The sequence below is a fragment of the Eulemur rufifrons genome, chromosome 2 (genome assembly GCF_041146395.1).
Source record: "Eulemur rufifrons isolate Redbay chromosome 2, OSU_ERuf_1, whole genome shotgun sequence".
Classification (NCBI taxonomy): domain Eukaryota; kingdom Metazoa; phylum Chordata; class Mammalia; order Primates; family Lemuridae; genus Eulemur; species Eulemur rufifrons.
Window position 1 is genome coordinate 17,808,287 of NC_090984.1, and position 17,891 is coordinate 17,826,177.

At 63.0% G+C, this 17,891-nt stretch overlaps 1 protein-coding gene across 2 annotated transcripts; it reads right to left on the minus strand.

Annotated features, from left to right (window-relative positions):
• Positions 1-290: 290 nt before the first annotated feature.
• Positions 291-17,853, minus strand: SPPL2B (signal peptide peptidase like 2B). 2 transcript variants are annotated; one of them, XM_069480804.1, is made up of 15 exons: positions 17,757-17,853; positions 13,084-13,203; positions 11,190-11,372; positions 9,976-10,065; positions 9,658-9,797; positions 8,874-9,016; positions 8,705-8,801; positions 7,868-7,984; positions 6,302-6,383; positions 5,249-5,323; positions 5,050-5,112; positions 4,870-4,969; positions 4,203-4,280; positions 2,273-2,433; positions 291-1,126 (listed from the first exon to the last, which is right to left on the minus strand). In XM_069480804.1, exons 1-15 carry the CDS (start codon positions 17,829-17,831, stop codon positions 845-847), a joined length of 1,806 nt encoding a protein of 601 aa, XP_069336905.1. In that variant the 5' UTR covers positions 17,832-17,853; the 3' UTR covers positions 291-844. The 2 variants fall into 2 exon arrangements, with proteins under 2 accessions (XP_069336905.1, XP_069336914.1); XM_069480813.1 differs by having other exon boundaries at positions 1,077-1,126; positions 2,207-2,433.
• Positions 17,854-17,891: the final 38 nt, after the last annotated feature.

A 17,891-nucleotide genomic window follows, 5' to 3' on the forward strand; every position in this document is an offset into this window, starting at 1 on the left:
CCCAGCGCCAGCTCCAGGACATGCCGGCACATTCCGGGGGGGCCCCTTGCTGTTGACACGAAAAGCCGCTGCCTGCTTGACGTGGGGGCTGGGCTGGCGGGCGCCGGCACAGGAGGGTCGGGAAGCTGCTCGCAAAGGCCGGGAAGCAGGGACAACCAGAGCGAAACGAAGGCGTGGAAGACGAAGTTGAGCGCCGTGCACGGCCAGGCCCCCTCCCTGGCTCCAGGGACCCCGCGTCCGCCCCATCAGAAGGGCAGCCTGAGGCACACCCTTTGATGCGACACTACCAGAACCAGAAGTCGTGACTTTATTAAAACCGGGAGAAGTGCGTGTGTGGCGCCTCTGGGCCGGGAAGGAGCAGCCTGTCCCATCCCTGCAGGCCGTCCGCGGCCCCCGACCCTCCTCATGGGCTGCCCCAGCCCAGAGTCTGCGTCCCAGTGGCGGGAACCTCGGTCTCAGGTCTGCGCCAGCGCCAGCGGGTGTGAGAGGGAATCTGCGCGGGCTGTGGCCAGAGGGAAAGCGGCGCCTTCGCGGGCAGAAGCGGCTCCTCCCCCGCCAGGAGCAGGGCCCGGGGAAGCGGCAGGGAAGCACCAGATGTGGACGGCCTGGGGCCCGCAGAATCTGCTGCCGCCAAACAGGGACCGCGAAGGGCGGGGCGAGGAAGACCCCGCTGCCCAGCGCTTGCGGCAACCACGTGAGCTGGGCGCAGGGCGTGAGGGGCCGGCGAGGACCTCAGGAGGACATGAGCACCATGGGGCGGGGCGGCCGGGCGGGTGCAGTCCGCGGGCATCTTGCGTCTGTCCTTGTCCTGCGGGTGCGGCGGGTGAGTCCTGCTCCCTCTCCCCTAGGCCAAGGCGCCGGGCTGGGCCTCGGGGTCAGGATGGGCCAGGTCCCGGCCCACGGGTTCGGGGGTGCTGCTACCCGGGCTCCCAGGCTCCTGGGTGGTGGCTGTGGCCCCCGTCTCCTCCGACGTGACAGGTTCCAGGGACTGCTCGGTGGGCAGGGGAGACTTGGCCAGTTCTTCTCCGGGAGGCTGCGGGGACGGGGACAGGGGTGCGTCCGAGTTCTTGGGAGGCTGTGGGCTGTCGGCAGGGGCTGGGGCCCAAGGAGGCTGAGGTAGGTCTTTCTGCAAGAGAAGGGATGCCGGTGAGGGGACAGTAGGACACCCGACACCCACAGCCCCCGAGGGGGCAGAACGAGCCACTGTCCCCAAAGGGCCTGGGCCCAGGCTCAGGGCAAGCAGGAAGGCGTCCCAGGGAGAGAGAGGGCGCCCTGGCCACAGGGCTAAGGAGGGAAGTCTGAGGTCTCCTGAGGCAGGGAGCCGACGTGGCCACATGGCCGTGAAGAAAGCTCAGACTCCAGCGCCCCTCAGAGCTCAGGGGCCTGGCCTGCCCCTCCTCCCTCTGGTCCCCCAGCTTCTTCTGAACCTTCTAGAACTGACCCCCTCACTCTTGTGGCCAAGGCAACACCCACCAGAAAGGAGACCCTAGCCTCAGTGGCCGGCGAGAGCCAGAGGCCCAACCGCAGCGCCTGCGAGCTCCAGCATGGCACCAGGGTCTCTGCCCGCCCCGGCGCTCTCCCACCCACATGGGAGGGACAGGCTTCACTTCCACGGAAACAGCAGAGCAGCCCCCACGTGACCAGCACCGCTGAGAATGAGGCATTTCCCACGGAGGGAGCTTCATTCACGGGACCATTTATCCAGATGCCAGAGGGTCTGAACAGGTCCCTGTTGCTGCCGCGGCTGCTCCCAGTGTCTGGGGGGCAGGCGCACGTGGGAGGTGTGCCATCGTCCCCGTTAGGTTAACGCTCTGTCATGTAGCAAGGGCCCACCCCCTCCCTCCTGGGTTTTAAAAACCCAAAAGCCACGCAGCCCTGAGCCCCTCCCTGCGTCGGCGCATTTCAACCCAGACACCCGTCATGGGGACACAGTTCCCACACGTGAAGGCCGAGCCCGGGCCACCCTCCTCCCCCGCTGTGGCGCTGCATTCACAATGGCAGGAGCAGGGGGGCGTCACTGTGCTCGGGGAGCAGCCTTTGGTGAGCAAACCTACACCCGACAGGCAGCGTGCATCCTCGGATCACCCCCAGCGCAGGAGCCGCACGCACTTGGCGCCCAAAGCAAAACCTTCCAGGCAAGGGGATACCCGACCGTGGAACCCGCCAGGCGCGGGGCTTAGTTAAATACTAGGAGGTCTTACTCAACTTTAACTCTAGTTAGGGCTTATTAGTTATTATTTCTTGCAGACAGTCATAGCAAACTGGTATTCACCGCAAAGCCGCTGCCCGTCCAGAACACGCCCAGCTCCCGGCGCCACAGCGCCACGGTGAAGCTCGTCAACAGCGTGCAGGGCACCAGGTAGAGCAGGGCAGGCTGGCCACGCTGCATGAGGGCCAGGGCCATGAACGTCACCAGGAGGCCGATGCCATAGGCTGGAGGGAGAGAGGGGGTGTCACCTTGAGATGGGTGGGAAGAACCAACAGGGGAGGATGGAGGGGACTCGGGGTGTGAGAGGTGGGCGGTGGGGTCGCACACATCCTCAGGCACACGGATCCTTCTCGCACCTCCAGGGACACATGCCTACCCCACCCCCACCTCAGCAGGTGAGAGGGGTCGGGGGTCATGGAGGTGACGAAAGGGCCGCAGAGAGGGTGTGGTGTGAGGAAGGGGACAGGGAGAAGGCAGCTCTGGGGCAGCAGCCAGGGTTGCAGGAAGAGTCTGGATCTCAGAAGAGGCCAGAGAAGGAGCCAGGAGCTGGGGCCAAGGAGCTGGGTTTATGCACCTTTAGGCAGAAAAACGGTATTGTGGAAACACAGCTACGTAGCTAGAAAACCCAGCCTCTGGCTACAGAAAAGGATGCCCCTGTTCTTGATCACGTAAAAGGAAAGACTCAGGGAAGCATTTAGGGAACAAGGCCACGGTGCCCACAAGCTGCTCTCACGGGCCTGAAAGATGCTGCCAACTTGCGTGTGTGTGCACAAGTCCACACGCGTGCGCACGGCCAGTGTTCCAGGAGCCCTCGGGGACCGAACTCCACAGATGCCCAAGTCCCTGCCACGAGTGGCACAGGGTTTGCACATAACCTGCGCACGTCCTCCCGTGTGCTGTCACCTCTGGGTTTCCTGTGAGAGCTGATGCGATGCCGGTGCTGTGTGAATAGCTGCTACACTGATCGTTCACGGAATCATGACAAGAAAACAGATCTGTCCGTGCTCAGCATGGGGACATTTGGACCCTAAATTTTTTCCTGCGTATTTTGATCCACGTTTGGTTGACTTGTGGATGCAGAGTGCGGACTGCATGTAAATACCTAGGAAGTCAGTGAGACTTTAATATGTGAAATGTGAAGAAATGTTAACAGTCAATAAATCTGAGAGCAGGACATACAGGGCTTCTTTGTACTAACCTTGCAAGTGTCAATTTGAAATCAGTCCAAAATAAAAAGTGACAAGAAAATAAATTTTCTTCTAGAACACTTTCTCCAGGGAAGAAGAGCTGACAAGTTGTGGTTCAGCAGAGAGGGAAATCTCTGCAGTTGCGTTTTTAAGGATAAAGACTGTAAAACCTCGAGGGAGGACCGAGGTCTATACGACGGGCAGGGAAGGCCCGGGGACGTGCGCGCCACTGCGGGAGCCGGGGCAGAGGTGCAGACTGAGGGTGGAGGCGCAGCGGAAGGAGGGGGTCCAGCGTGTGCTCCCGAGGCCTGGCTCTCCCCCAGCACGTGTGTGCACACATGTGCACCGCGCGGGAGAAAGCATGTGGTGTGAGAGCCGCTGGGCAGGGCAAACTGCTTTGGAAATGTTACAGACAACCTGGCCCCCACAGAAACGGCTGTTCTGTGTGAATGGGTTGGTAACCAAAGAACAAGCGGAAGCCGAGGCAAACAAGAGGAGACAAGAAGAAAAACAGCAGGAAGAAAAGGTAAGAGAACAGAAGCCATAAAGTGAGAAAAAGGGTGGAGATGCCGGCACAAGGCTGCGCCACCAAAAAGCCCAGCTTCTAGAGTGGCTAGGGTCAGGGTCAGGGTCAGGGCTAGGGCTAGAGTTAGGGTCAGGATCAGGGTCAGGGCTAGGGCTAGAGTTAGGGTCAGGGTCAGGGTTAGAGGTAGGACAGAGGCCGAGTACGGGTTGTGGGGGTTGCAGTTGGAGCTCCCAGCCCTCAGGCATGGCCTGGGCGCCAAGGGCATGTGTGGGTTACATACCGACAGTGCATGCCACGAAGTACACCCGGGAGGACTGCACCTGGATGTCGAACCTGTGGCAGTAGGCCACAAGCAGCCCTAGGGGGAGGAGGGCAGAGACTCACCCGGTTGCCACAGGGCACCCGGTCTGCCCCCAGAGCCTCGGGGCAGCTGTTTCCCGGGGAAGAACCAGGCTGCCTCTGAACGCCTGTTGGGCACATGGCCATCACTGTCATTTCACAGGAGGCCACACCACTGGCTTCGGTGGAGCTGGGATGGTGCCACCCGATACTCCGTGGGTGAACTGAGACAGTGAGTGAGCATGAACCCCACAGTGATCTTGGGGGGGCGGGGGTGGCAAGGACACACTCTGCCTTCTGCAGCAGGGGGCTCCCCACAGGCAACAACGCAGTCGTGACTAGGATGGCCAATGAGCTCCCTGGGCCACCCAGATCCTGGGAACCCGACCAAGGACCCCCCACCAAGGCACCAGCCCCTGCCGCCCACCCCTGCCAAATCCCGAGCCCTGGGCTCACCTCTACCCCGGCCCGTCACTCCTAAAGGCTGACCTGGGAAGCCCAGGGGCCAGGCTTGGGCTCAGGTAGGCCCTGCCCCACAGGAAGGCTGGCTCAGTGCCCGCTGGGGCCCGTCTGGAGCACGGACCCCTGTGCCCCACCAGCCTCGATACCTGGCACCAAAATGTCTCCAAAGCCCAGCAGGGAGAAGGGCCTGTCACACAGGGCCAGAGGCGAGGAGTTCAGTCTGGGCACCTTCAGGACCATGGGCAGCTGCAGAGAAGGAAGGAGACACCTCCTCCAGGACTGGCCGCGCCAGGGAACTCCCCGCCCCATACGGCCAAGGGACGTACCTTCTCGTGGGTGGCCGAGTCAGAGGGCCCGGTGGCCACCTCCACCATGATGCTGTTCCCACTCTGCACAAGACAGGCCTTACAGTGGGTAGGGGCTCTGGGTCATCGTAGAGCCCCTACCCCAGCGGTGATACAGCTGTGCCTTCTGGGTGGGGCGGGGAACAGGGAGAGGGGCAGGGCAGGATGGCAGGGCGCCTACCTTGGTCAGGAAGGGCGTGATGAACACGAAGAAGACGTCGTAGAGGAAGAGCACCAGCAGCAGCAGCGTGCAGGCCTGGGGAAGCCACGGCCTGAGAGGAGCAGCGCCGGCCCAGGACACACCCCACTCCTGGGGCACGCCCCCAATGTACCACCAAGGACTCACCCCAAAGGCCCCACCCGGGATACGCCCCACTCCTGGGGCACGCCCCCAACGTACCACCAAGGACTCACCCCAAAGGCCCCGCCCAGGACACACCCTACTCCTGGGGCACGCCCCCACCCAGAACACACCCCATTCCCAGGAAACAACCCTGCTGGGGACACGCCCCATTCCCAGGACACGCCCCCAATGTACCACCAAGGACTCATTCCAAAGGCCCCGCTCAGGACACGCCCCACTCCTGGGACACACCCCTACCCAGAACATGCCCCACTCCCAGGAAACGACCCTGCTGGGGACACTCCCCACTCCTGGGGCACGCCTCCCTCCCAGGACACGCCCCACTCCTGGGGCACGCCCCACTCCTGGGGGCACGCCCACTCCTGGGGGCACGCCCACTCCTGGGGCACGCCCCACTCCTGGGGCACGCCCCACTCCTGGGGCACGCCCACTCCTGGGGCACGCCCCACTCCTGGGGCACGCCCCCAATGTACCACCAAGGACTCACCCCCAAAGGCCCCACCCGGGACACACCCCCGCCACCCTCTTCATTTTCCTGAGTCCTTCACAGGAAAATCTAAGCAAAGCAAGTTCAGTCCCCGGGGTAACAAGAGGGAAAGTGGTTTGGAGGCAACTTCAGGTCAAGGTTCAAGGACAACGCAAGTGAAGGGGCGGTCCCCGTCCAGTGAGCACCAGCTAACGTCTGTTTCCTAAAACTCAAGGGGAGCCCTCTCTCGACAGCCCAGCCGATGACCCGCCCGCCGACCCCTGCTCAGTTGGGCTGAGCAGCCCCTGGAGGTCAAGCTGCTTCCTGTCACTCCCTTCAGTGAGAAATTAACCCTGGGTGCCATCGCTGGGCCCCTACCCCGCAGCTCAGGCCCTACCACTCACCTTGAACGTGGGAAGCCGGATGGTTTTCAGCATGTAGAGGCAGAAGGCGATGCCCAGGGCATCCTGCAGAATCCAGGCCCACCTGGAAGGCAATGCTGTGTCACTGCCGGCACGGGGGCTCCGCAGTGACCCGGGACTCTGGACCCCAGCCTCATCTTCCACCAACCAGCCACAACCCTCAGGGTCCCTCGCTCCTCGGCCACCTCAGCCACCAACTGTCCAAGCCACCATCCGCCCTGCCCAGAGCAGGACACCAAGGAAGGCAGGGAGGGACAACGAGACCCCTGGGAGGGGCCCCTCGTCACACGGGAATGGAGCCGGTCTGCTGTCGCCCCACACCGAGGGGCAGACACAGGGCTGGGTACAGCGGCGGCTTCACAGATCGCAGACCACGGGCAGGGGCGGGCAGGGGGTGCATGTGCTGGAGGGACTGGGCTCTGTCCCAGCTACCTATTCAAGTGAAACCTGCACCCACTGTCACACGGAATCTCTGGGTGGATAGGCGGGCGCCCAGGGGGCAAAACACAAAAAACCTTCCTCAAGAGACCATGGCCCCCACAGCCTCCCAGCCTCAACCAGCTCTCTCCTAGTCCCCCTTCCCACCAGCCCACCTCCTGGATTCGGGCTCTGCCTGCCACTAGCTGGGCAAGTCACCTCTGGTGTTCCTTGGAGCCTCCAAGAATCAAATGCTTCATTTGAAAGTGGGATAAAAATATCTCCCGGGCAGCGCAGTCGTCAAGAACAAAGAGGCTTCCGAAAGCCAGTTTCAGAGGGCCGCGCACTGCACGCTCCCAGATTCGGCCGGAAACCGCGGCCTGTTCTAATTTCATGCAATACAGAGAGTTTCCTGGCTCAGATTTAACTGAAAGAGTTCGTTTTCCCTTTGTGTACAAAGGACTCAAAATATTTTCACGTTTTCCTTCTGCCAGTCAAATCTGTTGTGGCTCTGATCGGCGCTGAAGCCAAGAGCATTTGGCTGCCTCGGGAAAGGCTCAGAGAAAGCACCAGATGGTGCCAGCAACAGCGGCGGAGCCGGGCAGGGACAGGCGGCTCTGTCCTCCTCGGCCACAGTGCCAGGAGGGCTGCCTCACTGGGGAGGCTGGCTAGAGGCACCCACAAGCCAGTGACACGTGGCAAGTTAGTGTTGCGGGAGTGGCGCCCGCCCCTCCTCCTGCCACTGCTCAGAGGCTGTGGCAGGTGGGACAGGAGGATCAGGTGTCGGTGGAGCCTGGGCCCTACGCCTTGGGGCCTGCAATGAAGACGGGGCGAGGACAGTGGCTCTGGGCAGTGTCCCCCAGCCCTGCCCAGGCGTGCTTGGAGGGCCAGGCACTGGGCCAGGGGGGTCGAGGCCTCTCCTATCCAGATTCCAATCGGGCCTCATGGCACCCAGACAAACCCAGTGAAACTGGACTCGGGCGGCAGGCGGGGGCCTTTCATCCTGTTCCAGGCTGCCCTGAGTGGCCTCCAGGGAGGGGGAGTCGGGGCCTCCCGGAGCATCTGAGGACAGGCGTGGGAGGGGGTGGTGGCCCGCAGCCCAGCAGGGGCCAGGGAGGGGACGGCACTTACTGGTCCTCGTTGCGGAAGATGCCCCACACCACGCTGATGGCCACGCAGAAGAGTGCCAGGAGCAGCATGCGGGCCTGAGGGCGCTTGTGGAAGTAGGGCAGGCTGTTGTCTGGCACCCTGGCGGGGGCGGGGCGGTCAGAGAGCCAACGCCCCCACCACCAAGGAGCCCACCGCCCCCACCCGCTGCCGCTCTGCTGAGGCCCCCAGAGCCGCCGCATGACCCAGCCCCGCCCTCCCCTCCTTAGACACAACACGCCTGCGTTACAGAGCAAAGCCCGCTATGGGGCAGGTGCGGGGCTCTTGGGCTGGCTGCACCCAGACCCCCATCCTCGCAGGTCTCCCCTCCGAGGCCCTGCCTGCTCCGCCCTCCCTACCCGCTCTTCCGGGACGGGCCCAGCTCCCCAGACACTAACCTGGCCCTAACTAAAGACCCTCCAGTAGCCCCCCATGTACCCTGCAAGAGCCAGACCAAGCTCCGGGGCTGCAGCCAGCTGGGGCGCCCTGAGCAGGGCTGACCCAGAGACCCCTCGGAGCCCAGAGAGGCCCGAGTCAGCCCGGGACACCCCATCCCCCATATCCTCTACCACATTTGGCTCCTGTGGGGGGTGGGGGGTGGAGTCCGTTAATAGCTTTGCCAGACAGTGTGTGAGGAGGGGAGGGGAGGGGACCTGAGAACCGGGCACCCACCCCGACTGTGGGACAGGCGGGGCAGAGGCCCTCAGCAGGCAGAGTCGGAGCTTCAGGGGCTGGGAGACAGGAGAGGGAAGCTGCAGGGCCCAGGAGAGGCCCAGTGCTGGAGGGCGGGGTGGGGACGGCTGCCTGTGGGGACAGGCTCACCTGCACTTGCAGAACGGCAGCCTCCGCACCAAGGGCGCCAGGCAGCTGTACAGGCCCGTGGCGGATGCCAGGCAGAAGATCCCGATGACGACGTAGACTGTGGGGACACAGCTGTGAGGCGGGAGTCCCCCAGCCGCCACCTGCTCCCACCCCTGGAGGCCAGGCGCACCGAGGTGGTCGTAGAAGTAGTAGAGCAGGACCAGCATGGAGCAGCACATGACCACGAACACGCAGGTCATGACCGGCGTCACGTCCACCGCCTCGTCCTCCTGCTTCTCCAGCCCGTCGTCCCGCTTGTGCTTCATATACCTTCTTGGGAGATACCGCGGGGTCACGGGGCGCCTGGGAGGGCACAGCCCTGGGGCACAGGCAGAAACCCAAGACCAGGGAGGGACGTGGAGCCACTGACCCCAAACGTGCCCAGGGCAGAGAAAGAGACAAACTGCTGAGGGCGCCAGGGCCAACATCCACGGGGACGGCCCCGCGGGCGGCCACTTGTCCAGGCCAGAGCCTGGCGCGGCCCATGTGCCCTGCGGGAACGACCCCCAGATACAGGTGGCTCGTCAGGAAGAGGCAGCTGGCAGGAACCACTGCCCCACTGCCACACGCCACATTGGCCAAATCGCTCCACTTCCCCCACATGTCCCTGGCATCCACCTCAACAGGGGCGTCCAAAGCCAGGTCCTGCTCCAAGGACTTCACAGACTAAGATGGCTGCTCAACGTCCTCTGGGGAAGGGCTGCAGGGAGGGGAGCCCCGACCCACCTGAGGGCCGAAGCTTCAGTGATTGTTTTTGACAGGAAGATAGATGAACGTTCTCTCCCCCAGCCTCACCCCACCCACGCTGAGGGCGACCCAGCCCTTGACTGTCCTCGGGACCCCTCCCAGCTGCCCCACTGCCAGCCGCAGAGCCGCTCGCCTGTCACGCATGCAGGCAAAGCATGTGGACTCACTTCTTCACGTCCCGGCTCCCGGCCCAGTGGCCCCCGATGGCGACGGTGCCCACAGCCATGATGAAGATGACCACCATGTTGTAGTCCAGCACCGGCTCGTTGGGGGCGTACAGCGCCACCCGCACCGCACGGCCGAAACGCTGCCTCGGAGAACACACCAGGGCTGAGTGTCGGGGCTGGGGACCCCGCCCTGCAGGGGCCGTGCCCTCACCCTCCACTCCCGACTGCACTGACGGGCAAGAACGCCCCGGCAGCTGTCCCGAGGCCCCTGCCCGGCCTGCCCTGGGGCCTCCGGCCTGAGCGGGCGGCAGAGCCTACCCTGAAGATGTCCAGCATGTCTTTGTAGCTGAGCAGGGCCACAGGAATGCCGATCTCATCATACTGCGTCTTGTTGCCCCCTGGGGGGACCTGGGCCGAGGAGGGAGGGACTGTCACCTCCAGCGCGGTGGCAGGCTGAACTGCTCACAGCAGTGGACAGGCTCCAAGCCCTGTCCCCACCTGCCTCCTCTCCAGGGACCCTCGCTTGGAGCTCGGGTGCAGGCAGGGTGAGCTCACATGTCCTACCACTGCACCCGACAGCCTCCAGCAGGACTGCGGGGCAGTGAGGCCCAAGGGCACTGAGACCTGTCCCCACTTAGATGAAGGGCCCGGGATTAAAAAGAGCCATCAGCCCTTCCCCCGGGTGTGTGGCTCACTGGCTGCACAGACACGTCCCCACAGAGGACCTGTGGATCCCAGGCATGGCCCAGCCTCACCGCCACCCAGTGCCCACCCAAGCCACCCTGAGTCCAGATCCGGCTGAGGGCTTCCCTCCTGACTGCGCAGCCCCTGGGGGGAGAAGGCACGCTGCCCTGCCCAGGCCCGCGCTGCCATAAGCCCCGCCCCATGCCAGGCCCCTGGGATAGCTGGGCCTAGGCCAGGGTGCCAGCAAGGACCAGCGCAGGCACAGGCAGGACTGTAAGGGAATTCCCAAGCCTGCCCCTTCCCACTCCAAAACTGCACTTCAGAGGAGGCCATGCACTGGCCCAGCCCCGGCTGCAGCCGCCCTGACAGGGCCCAGCTGCAGCCACAGCCCCACTGTGCAGAAGGGAAACAAGCTGGGCTTCGGGCCACCTGGCCGAGACCACAGACGTAAGCCCCCCCTGCCAGGCCTGGGCTTGGCTAGTCTACAGGCCAGGGCACCAGAACGCTGGGGGAGAGGCCAGCTTGGGGGCCGTGCCAACCGCTCCTCAGAGTCACCCCAAGTCCACGCTGAGGCCGCTGGAGGGTGGGGTCTCCAGCCACCCCTCAAGACTGTTCTAGGACAGGCCCCTCCAGGACCATGTGTGAGGTTCCACGGGCCCTGTAGTGACACCACCCATGAACACTGGCCCTGCCACTGGCTCCCCGACTCCCCCAGCACCCCCACCGCCAGCTGGCGGGCTCCTCCGCACAGGAGGGTCTACCATAGCGAGAAGCCCCTGGGGCCCTGGTGAGGCAGGCAGGGACCAAGGCGCGCTGGCCCAGTCCCCTGTTCTCAGGGGCCACCGTACCAGCTTCTCCTTGCTGACGACCAGTAGCCCGCGTGCCCCACTGCCCTGCGCCAGCCTCACTTTCTCGTAGAAGGTGCAGTTGCCACGAGCCACCAGCGGGATCTGGTTGCTGAAGCCGTGGGCGGGGAGGTCGGCGGGAGAGCAGAGCAGGGAGGCCGTCCAGTTGCGCAGCTGCAGGAGAGACTGGGGGGGACACCACTGCTAGAAGAGTCGGAACGCTCCCTGGAACCACGCTGTCAGGGACAACTGCCTGGGCCACTCGCCGCCCCTCCCCAAGCTCCCCACGTGGTCTCAGCCCACCCATGATGACAGGCAGCGGGGCCAGGCAGGGCTGCTCTGAGCGGTCTCCCACCAGCAGGCCCCGTTGCTGGACAGCGCCGGGCTCATCTGAGAGGGCTCGGGCAGGGTCTGCAGGGCCACTGAGGGGCGCTAGTGGCCCAAGGCTCAGTGTCCGTTAGAAAGACTTGGCTCTCCAGGTCTGCCAAGCGGTCCTTAAGCAGGAAGCTCCAGCAGCCCAGGGAGAGGTGCTCACATGTCTGTCCAGTTGGAGGCTGAGATGCCCCAGGTCCAGCAGCCCCTGTGGGACAGAGCTGGGCTGCGGCCCGCGTCTGCCATCCCAAGCCTGAGGTCCCAAGCTCTGGGCCTATGACCTGCTGCACCCCAGAACCTGCCCAGAAAGCCAGTCGCTGCCCATCCCGCTGCCAGCTGGGGAGCAGGGCCAGCGTCTCTTGGGCCCCAGGGTCGGGGAGGTGCAGCCTGGCTTGGGACGTGTCCATCCCCCTGCTGGCTTCTCTGTCAGTGCCCACACAACACGTACTGACAGGAGACCCGTGTCCAGCCTCACAAGGCTAGAGCTAACCAGACTAGAGCTTCCTCCGAACATCTGAGATGCCTGGTGCAGGGTCCCCAGCTGTGATGGTGTCACCATTCGTCCAGCAAGACCAAGGAGGTCCCCACCTTGTGCTGGGGAGGGGTCCCCAAGTGGAGAAAGCAAGGCCCCTGCCAGGGAGAGGTGAGCACATGCACATGGACACACAAGGCACCTGTACATACACACATGCTCTCACCCACAGCACGCGTAACAAACACACAGGTACACACGCATGCACACACTTAAAGGCACACAGGCACACACAAGACACCTTTGCATACATACATTCACAGCACACATGAACAAGCACAAACATGTACACATGCATGCATACAGGCAAAAACACAGGGGCACGCATACACACATGCACTCAGACGTAAGTGAGCACACAGGCACACAAATATACACACCCACATACACGTAGACATACACAAACGTACACACAGGCGCTCACACAAGCTCACACGCACACACGCTGCAAAGAGCAGACAGGAAGTGGGGAGGTGGCGGCGTGGAGGACACGCCTCTCAGGACCACGAGAGGGTGGAGGAGGTGGGGGCAGAGGGAGCGGCGGTCTCTGAGGTGAGACGTGGATCGATCGGCATCGACCAGCCATCTGCAGACACTCCCCTGCCAGAGCTTCCCAGGGCCCTCTGGGTTGAGGAGTGGCAGCCACATCTCAGAGCGAAGCGGGTGAGGGACGTGGCCTCATCCCCAGCGCTCCGCCTGCCCTCTGTCACTTATCACAGGACCTCTTGGTCTTTGCCCGCGCTACAAGGACCCTGGCACAGATCAGCACGTGCCCATGGCCAGACGCCCCTCTGGACAGCTTTCATTTACAACCAGGAAAACTGAGGCCGGGGGCTGGGGCCCATCCTCAGCAGGATGGCCTCAGCAGTCCTGGCGGCAAGTGGCCACCTCTTAACTCTGACCAGACGGCACCCTGTTTCCTAACTCAGGTCTTCCCCGGCAGCTCCCTGCAAGACGGGTCCCTAAAGAGCCCAGAGCCCGGCGGGCACTCACCGCTTTGCCGAGGTCGTGCGGCAGGTGGGCCCACTGCGGGTTGTAGAGGATGCAGTAGTCTTTGCCTTTGGGGCCCCCGGCCTCAGAGATCACGTGCACCATGCCGTACTCGCAGGCCACCTGCAGTGACAAGGTGGTGGTCAGAGAAACTGGGGAGACACAGAGGCTGGACGGCCCACAAGAAACAGGGCCCAGGCGGCCACACCCACAAGGTGGTTTGGGATGTTTCCCTCCCTTCTACAGGACAGGCAGGGTATGACCGCACACAGTCACGTGGCAAGAACACAGAGGAGCGTGCCTTCCCCAGGGAGACCTGGGCTTGTGACCACAAGGGTATCAAGCCACCTCTCTGTGGCTCCTGAGTTTCCACATCAATAAACTGGGATTGCACCACCGCAGCCCGGGAAGAACCCTCAGAGGGAGGGACAGAGCGAGCCAGCATATCCGTCCCCAGGCCCTGGGCCATCTGCAGCCGAGGGACAATGGTCTGGACCACAGAGCAAGGCCAGAGGCCTGGACGAGCTTCCAGCAGGCGGGTTTGGAGATGGCCCTTGACCCACAGGCCTGCGTGAAAACTGTCTGTTGATGTCCCAGGGCCCACTGGAGCCCCAGTCACATGACCAGCCCACCAGGGCACTGGCCAGGGGGATCCCCAGGTCAGCACCCCTCATCTCCCCTCAAAAGCACAGCAGTTATCAGATAGCCCAAGGGGCCACAAGTCCTAAGTGGCTGGGTGAGAGGTGTGCCTCCTCCAGGCAGGCTGAGGTCATGCCCATACCAGCAGGACAGATAGCTGTCCCCACTCCTGCTCCCTGCAAGACCCCAGCAGGCAGATTCCAGCTCCCAGATGGGACAGGGCAGGCAAGGCAGGCCCGTCCACCACACGGCCCTGGCTCTTGGCTCACGTTTTGAAGGAGTGGAGAGAAGGCGCCATCTCAGGGATGCCTGTCACTGAGGGGACTCACAGGGTGGGGGCCCAGGTCTTGGTGGCTCTGCCACACTGTGCACCCCAGGCCCGCAGAGGGAGGAGGGGTCCCGGGAGAGAAGCCTTGTGCTGGGGACCGAGGAGGCCCACACAGCCCAGCCACCGCCTGCCCACGTGCCCTGGGCCCGTTGACCCCTCCAGAGAGCCCAGCCTAGCCCCCAGCACATCTGCACACTTCAGGCTCCTGTGGCCCCCTCGGAGACTCCCTGCTCCTTCCCCAGGCTGTAAACTTCCTGGGGCAGAGAGAACCACACCCCCTGTCGTCCCCAGGGGGACCTGCCACAGAAGCAGTCAAGAAAACAAACCGCCCTGACAATGAACACTTTGGAGTGGCAAGGCCAGCATCTCAGGGTCCACACCGTGACAGCCCGGCCCCCACCACAGCTGTGGCTTTGCTGAGTCAGGGGCTGGGGAGGGGAGCTCTGATGTGGCCCAGGGCTTGGTGAGAGCCCACCGCGCCCAGTCCCCATAGCCTGGGGCTAAGACCCCACACCCACCACCTGGCACAAGAAGCCCAGGCGCCAGTCTGCCCCACTAGCAGCCAAGGCCTGTGGGTCCCCAGGCCCGTGCTCCCGTCAGCCAGCACCAGCTCTGGGGCTCTGCTGGCTGCGCCATCTTGAGAGAGGGCCAGGCTCCGGGACCCACTGTCTAATGAGAACACAGCTGTGTCCTCCTGCCGAGGAGCTGAGGGAAGCAGGTTCACAGAGCACTGAGCAGGAGCCAGGTGAATGGAACCCGAGTCAACAGAGCTCTCAGAAAGCAAGGGCAGGAGGGTGGCCTGAGGCGGACCAGGGTCTCAGAGCACAAGGCTGAAGCAGTCCTTCCCCCACCTATCCCTACCCCTGCCCACCTCCCAACTGGAGGCAGAGCTCGGAGCCCCTTCTCCCAGGCTCTTCCCATCAGACTGCCCGCCCCTGAGGACACCCCTCAGTCTGGCCCTGGTGCCAGGCCCAGAACGTGCCCCTTTCAACACGGCCACCCAGCATTCAGAGGCCTCTGGTGCCTGCTCCAGGAGGGAGTTTATGGGCCGCGGCAAGGGCCGGGAATCTACAGTCCAGAGACAGAACCTGGCCCACCTTCTCCGTTTGTAAATAAAGTTTTATTGGAACACAAAACATTATTTATGGCCGGAGACCCTGGAGCCACAACAGTTGAGTAACTGCAACAGAGACCACGTGGCCTGCAAAGCCCAAGATATTTACTGCCTGGCCCTTTCCAGAAAACATTTGCCAAGCCCTGTTCCACGGGATCAGGGTTTTTGGTGAAAAGTGTCTTTTGTATAAAGTGGGAATTGACACAACTGCTTCTCTGTAAAAACGGCCTTTAAAAGCACAAAAGCGTATTCACAGATCTTCCTTCCCACAATTTGCAAAACTGGTTTTCCCTCAAAAATACGCCCGCCTGTGCCTTTACCCAAGGCCAGAGAACTCTCGCTCTGCGTTCAGTTTGCTCTGCGTACAGTTTCCTCGCCGGCTGAGTCAAAGGAACCAGGAGAGCTTCTTCCAAACAACACAGTTCTAAGAGGGCTCTGAGTTCTAGTAGGGCCTGCTGGCACCTGAGGACCACTGAGGACAGGCCAGAGTGCAGGCAGCCACCTCAGAACCGTCCACAGTTAACAGACCTTAGTTCTGATATGCCAAGTGACAGCTCCGTCACTCTGAGGGGCCTGTGCCAAGGGTAGTAACTGGAGGAGGGGGGTGTCACTAGGGAGGTCAGACCCTTTGCCAGTGGTCACAAAAGGGTAGCAAGTGAGTTTAGGATTGTTATCAAGCAGCCCCCTGCCCAGAGAAGAGCCAGTCCCACCCTTGGGAGCACGGACTCAAATTTCCACCTCCATGAACCACACTCCAGGGGATGCACACCCCCAGGGGACGCGGCATCTCCATCTCCAAGAGTGTGTTTACCACTGACATTCTGGGAAGGGCAGGCGCACCCACTCTTCACAATCCCTCAGACACTTCCTGGGCTCCCCTCGCCCAGGATAAAGTCCAAGCACCCCAGTGCCATGAGCCATCCACCCCCTGCTTAGACTGGCCCAGCCCATCCCAGCCTCCAGCCTTGGGGGCCACAGGCTCTGCCACGTCCTTTATCCTCTGTCTGGAGCCACTCCTGCTGTCACCGACTGCGGCCCCTGCCCCTGCCCTCTAGCTCTGAGGGGGAAACCCCAGCCTCCCTCCAAGGCCTGCCTGAAGGGCCTCCTTTGTGGTGACAGCTTTCTTAGGGGCAAGCTCCCCCTTCAAGCATCGTTCCACCATACCTGCCAGCGGAAGCTACCCCTCTCTCACACCTCCCAGCCCCAGCTCCAGTTGCCTCCAACACCCTCATCTCCCACCTGCCCTGGCAAACTCCTTCCCACCCTTCAGAAAACCCCTTGGTCCCACTGCTTCTGAAAATCGTTTCCAGGCAAACTGAGCCCCCTCCACAGTGTTCCCATAGTTCTTCTTCCATCTCTTGGTTTCCCCTCCTTCGAAATGTCTGGAAAGCTCAAAGCCCCTGTCCTCAGACTGCTCACAGATGGTGAGTCAACAGGGAGGCTCACACACCAATGAGGGCAGTACAGGAGGCTGGCAGAGGGGCCGGGGAGGGAGAGGGACAGCCCAGCACACGGCATTCCAGGGTAACAGAAAAGACCATAGAGCGAAGCGCCTGCGATGAACTGTATATGTCCCAGGCAGCCAGAAAGGGAGGGCAGCTTCCCAAGCAGCCAGGTCACAAGGGGACGGCTCTCACCTGGATTCCACAAGCTCTGACACACTTTGCAAAGGGTCAGTCCCGCTGTGTTGAGAATGGACTAGGGATGTCGGGGACAAAAGCAGCCACAGGCAGAGGGACTGGAGAGCCCCTGTTTGAGTCAGGACTACAGGGAGGAGTCAAGGGCCACATTTGTAGGGCTACTAGGGACAGCATTCCCTAAGCCGAGGAACCCAGGAAAGGGGGAGGACTTGGAAATAAAAGATGCACTTATGCCTGTATATATCTCATGGCCATCTCATGGACTGTCCCCCACTGGAACCCAACACCCTTGATGTTAAAGGACACACAACTGACACAGCGCACGCAGATCCTCGACCTCGACACCCTGCGCATCACCTTCTGAATCCACTCCACACTCTTCTGCAGACGGGCAAGTGACGCTCAAAGCAAGGAGCTCCCTCGCCCAAGGTCACGGAGTAAAAGACGGAGCGGGGATCTGACCCTGCTCCCGAGCTGGGCTCTCGGCTGCTGGCAGCGGGGGACGCGCGGGATGCCTCCGGGACCCTCACCGCAACCTCCAGGGTGGGGGCTCGCCAGCTAGCTCCGTGCCATTCCCTCTAAGGGGAAAGGGAGGCTCGGAGAGCAGGGGGCAGCCACCTACCCAAGGCCACAGAGCCGGAGAGGGGCGTCCCCGGCTGCGGCTGGAGACTCAGAAACGGACAAACAGAACCCGGGGAGGGAGGGGGCCACAAACTTCAGACCCAGTCCGGGGGGAGTGGCACTGCAGCGGGGGAGCGTTTCCGAGACGAAGAAGGGACAAGAGCCCGGGACGGGCCCGCAAGGTCACTGCCGGGCCCCGGTCGCTAGAGGACCGCAGATCCCCGAAGCTGGCCCCCTCACAAGCTGGGCCGGGCGCGGTCCTGCGCGGGGCCCAGGAGCCGAGGACCCGGGAAGACTAAGGCTGCGGGCCCGGCACGGCCGGTGCAGCGCTCACCTGGGCCGCGAGAAGCAGAAAGGCCGCCGCGAGCCGCGCCAGCACCGCCGCCGCCGCCGTCGCAGCCGCCGCCATGTCGGCCGGTGCCAGTCGTAGCCGTCGGCAGACGTTTCCCAGCAACGCCCCGGGGCACCG

Excerpts from the sequence above, each read along its gene's own strand:
- SPPL2B (XM_069480804.1), bottom strand. The coding sequence starts at position 17,831 with ATGGCGGCGGCTGCGACGGCGGCGGCGGCGGTGCTGGCGCGGCTCGCG. Across the intron at positions 11,373-13,083 it reads CGCACGACCTCGGCAAAGCG|TCTCTCCTGCAGCTGCGCAA; the intron begins GTGAGTGCCCGC and ends TGTCCCCCCCAG. Across the intron at positions 4,281-4,869 it reads TGGAGACATTTTGGTGCCAG|GGCTGCTTGTGGCCTACTGC; the intron begins GTATCGAGGCTG and ends TCCTCCCCCTAG.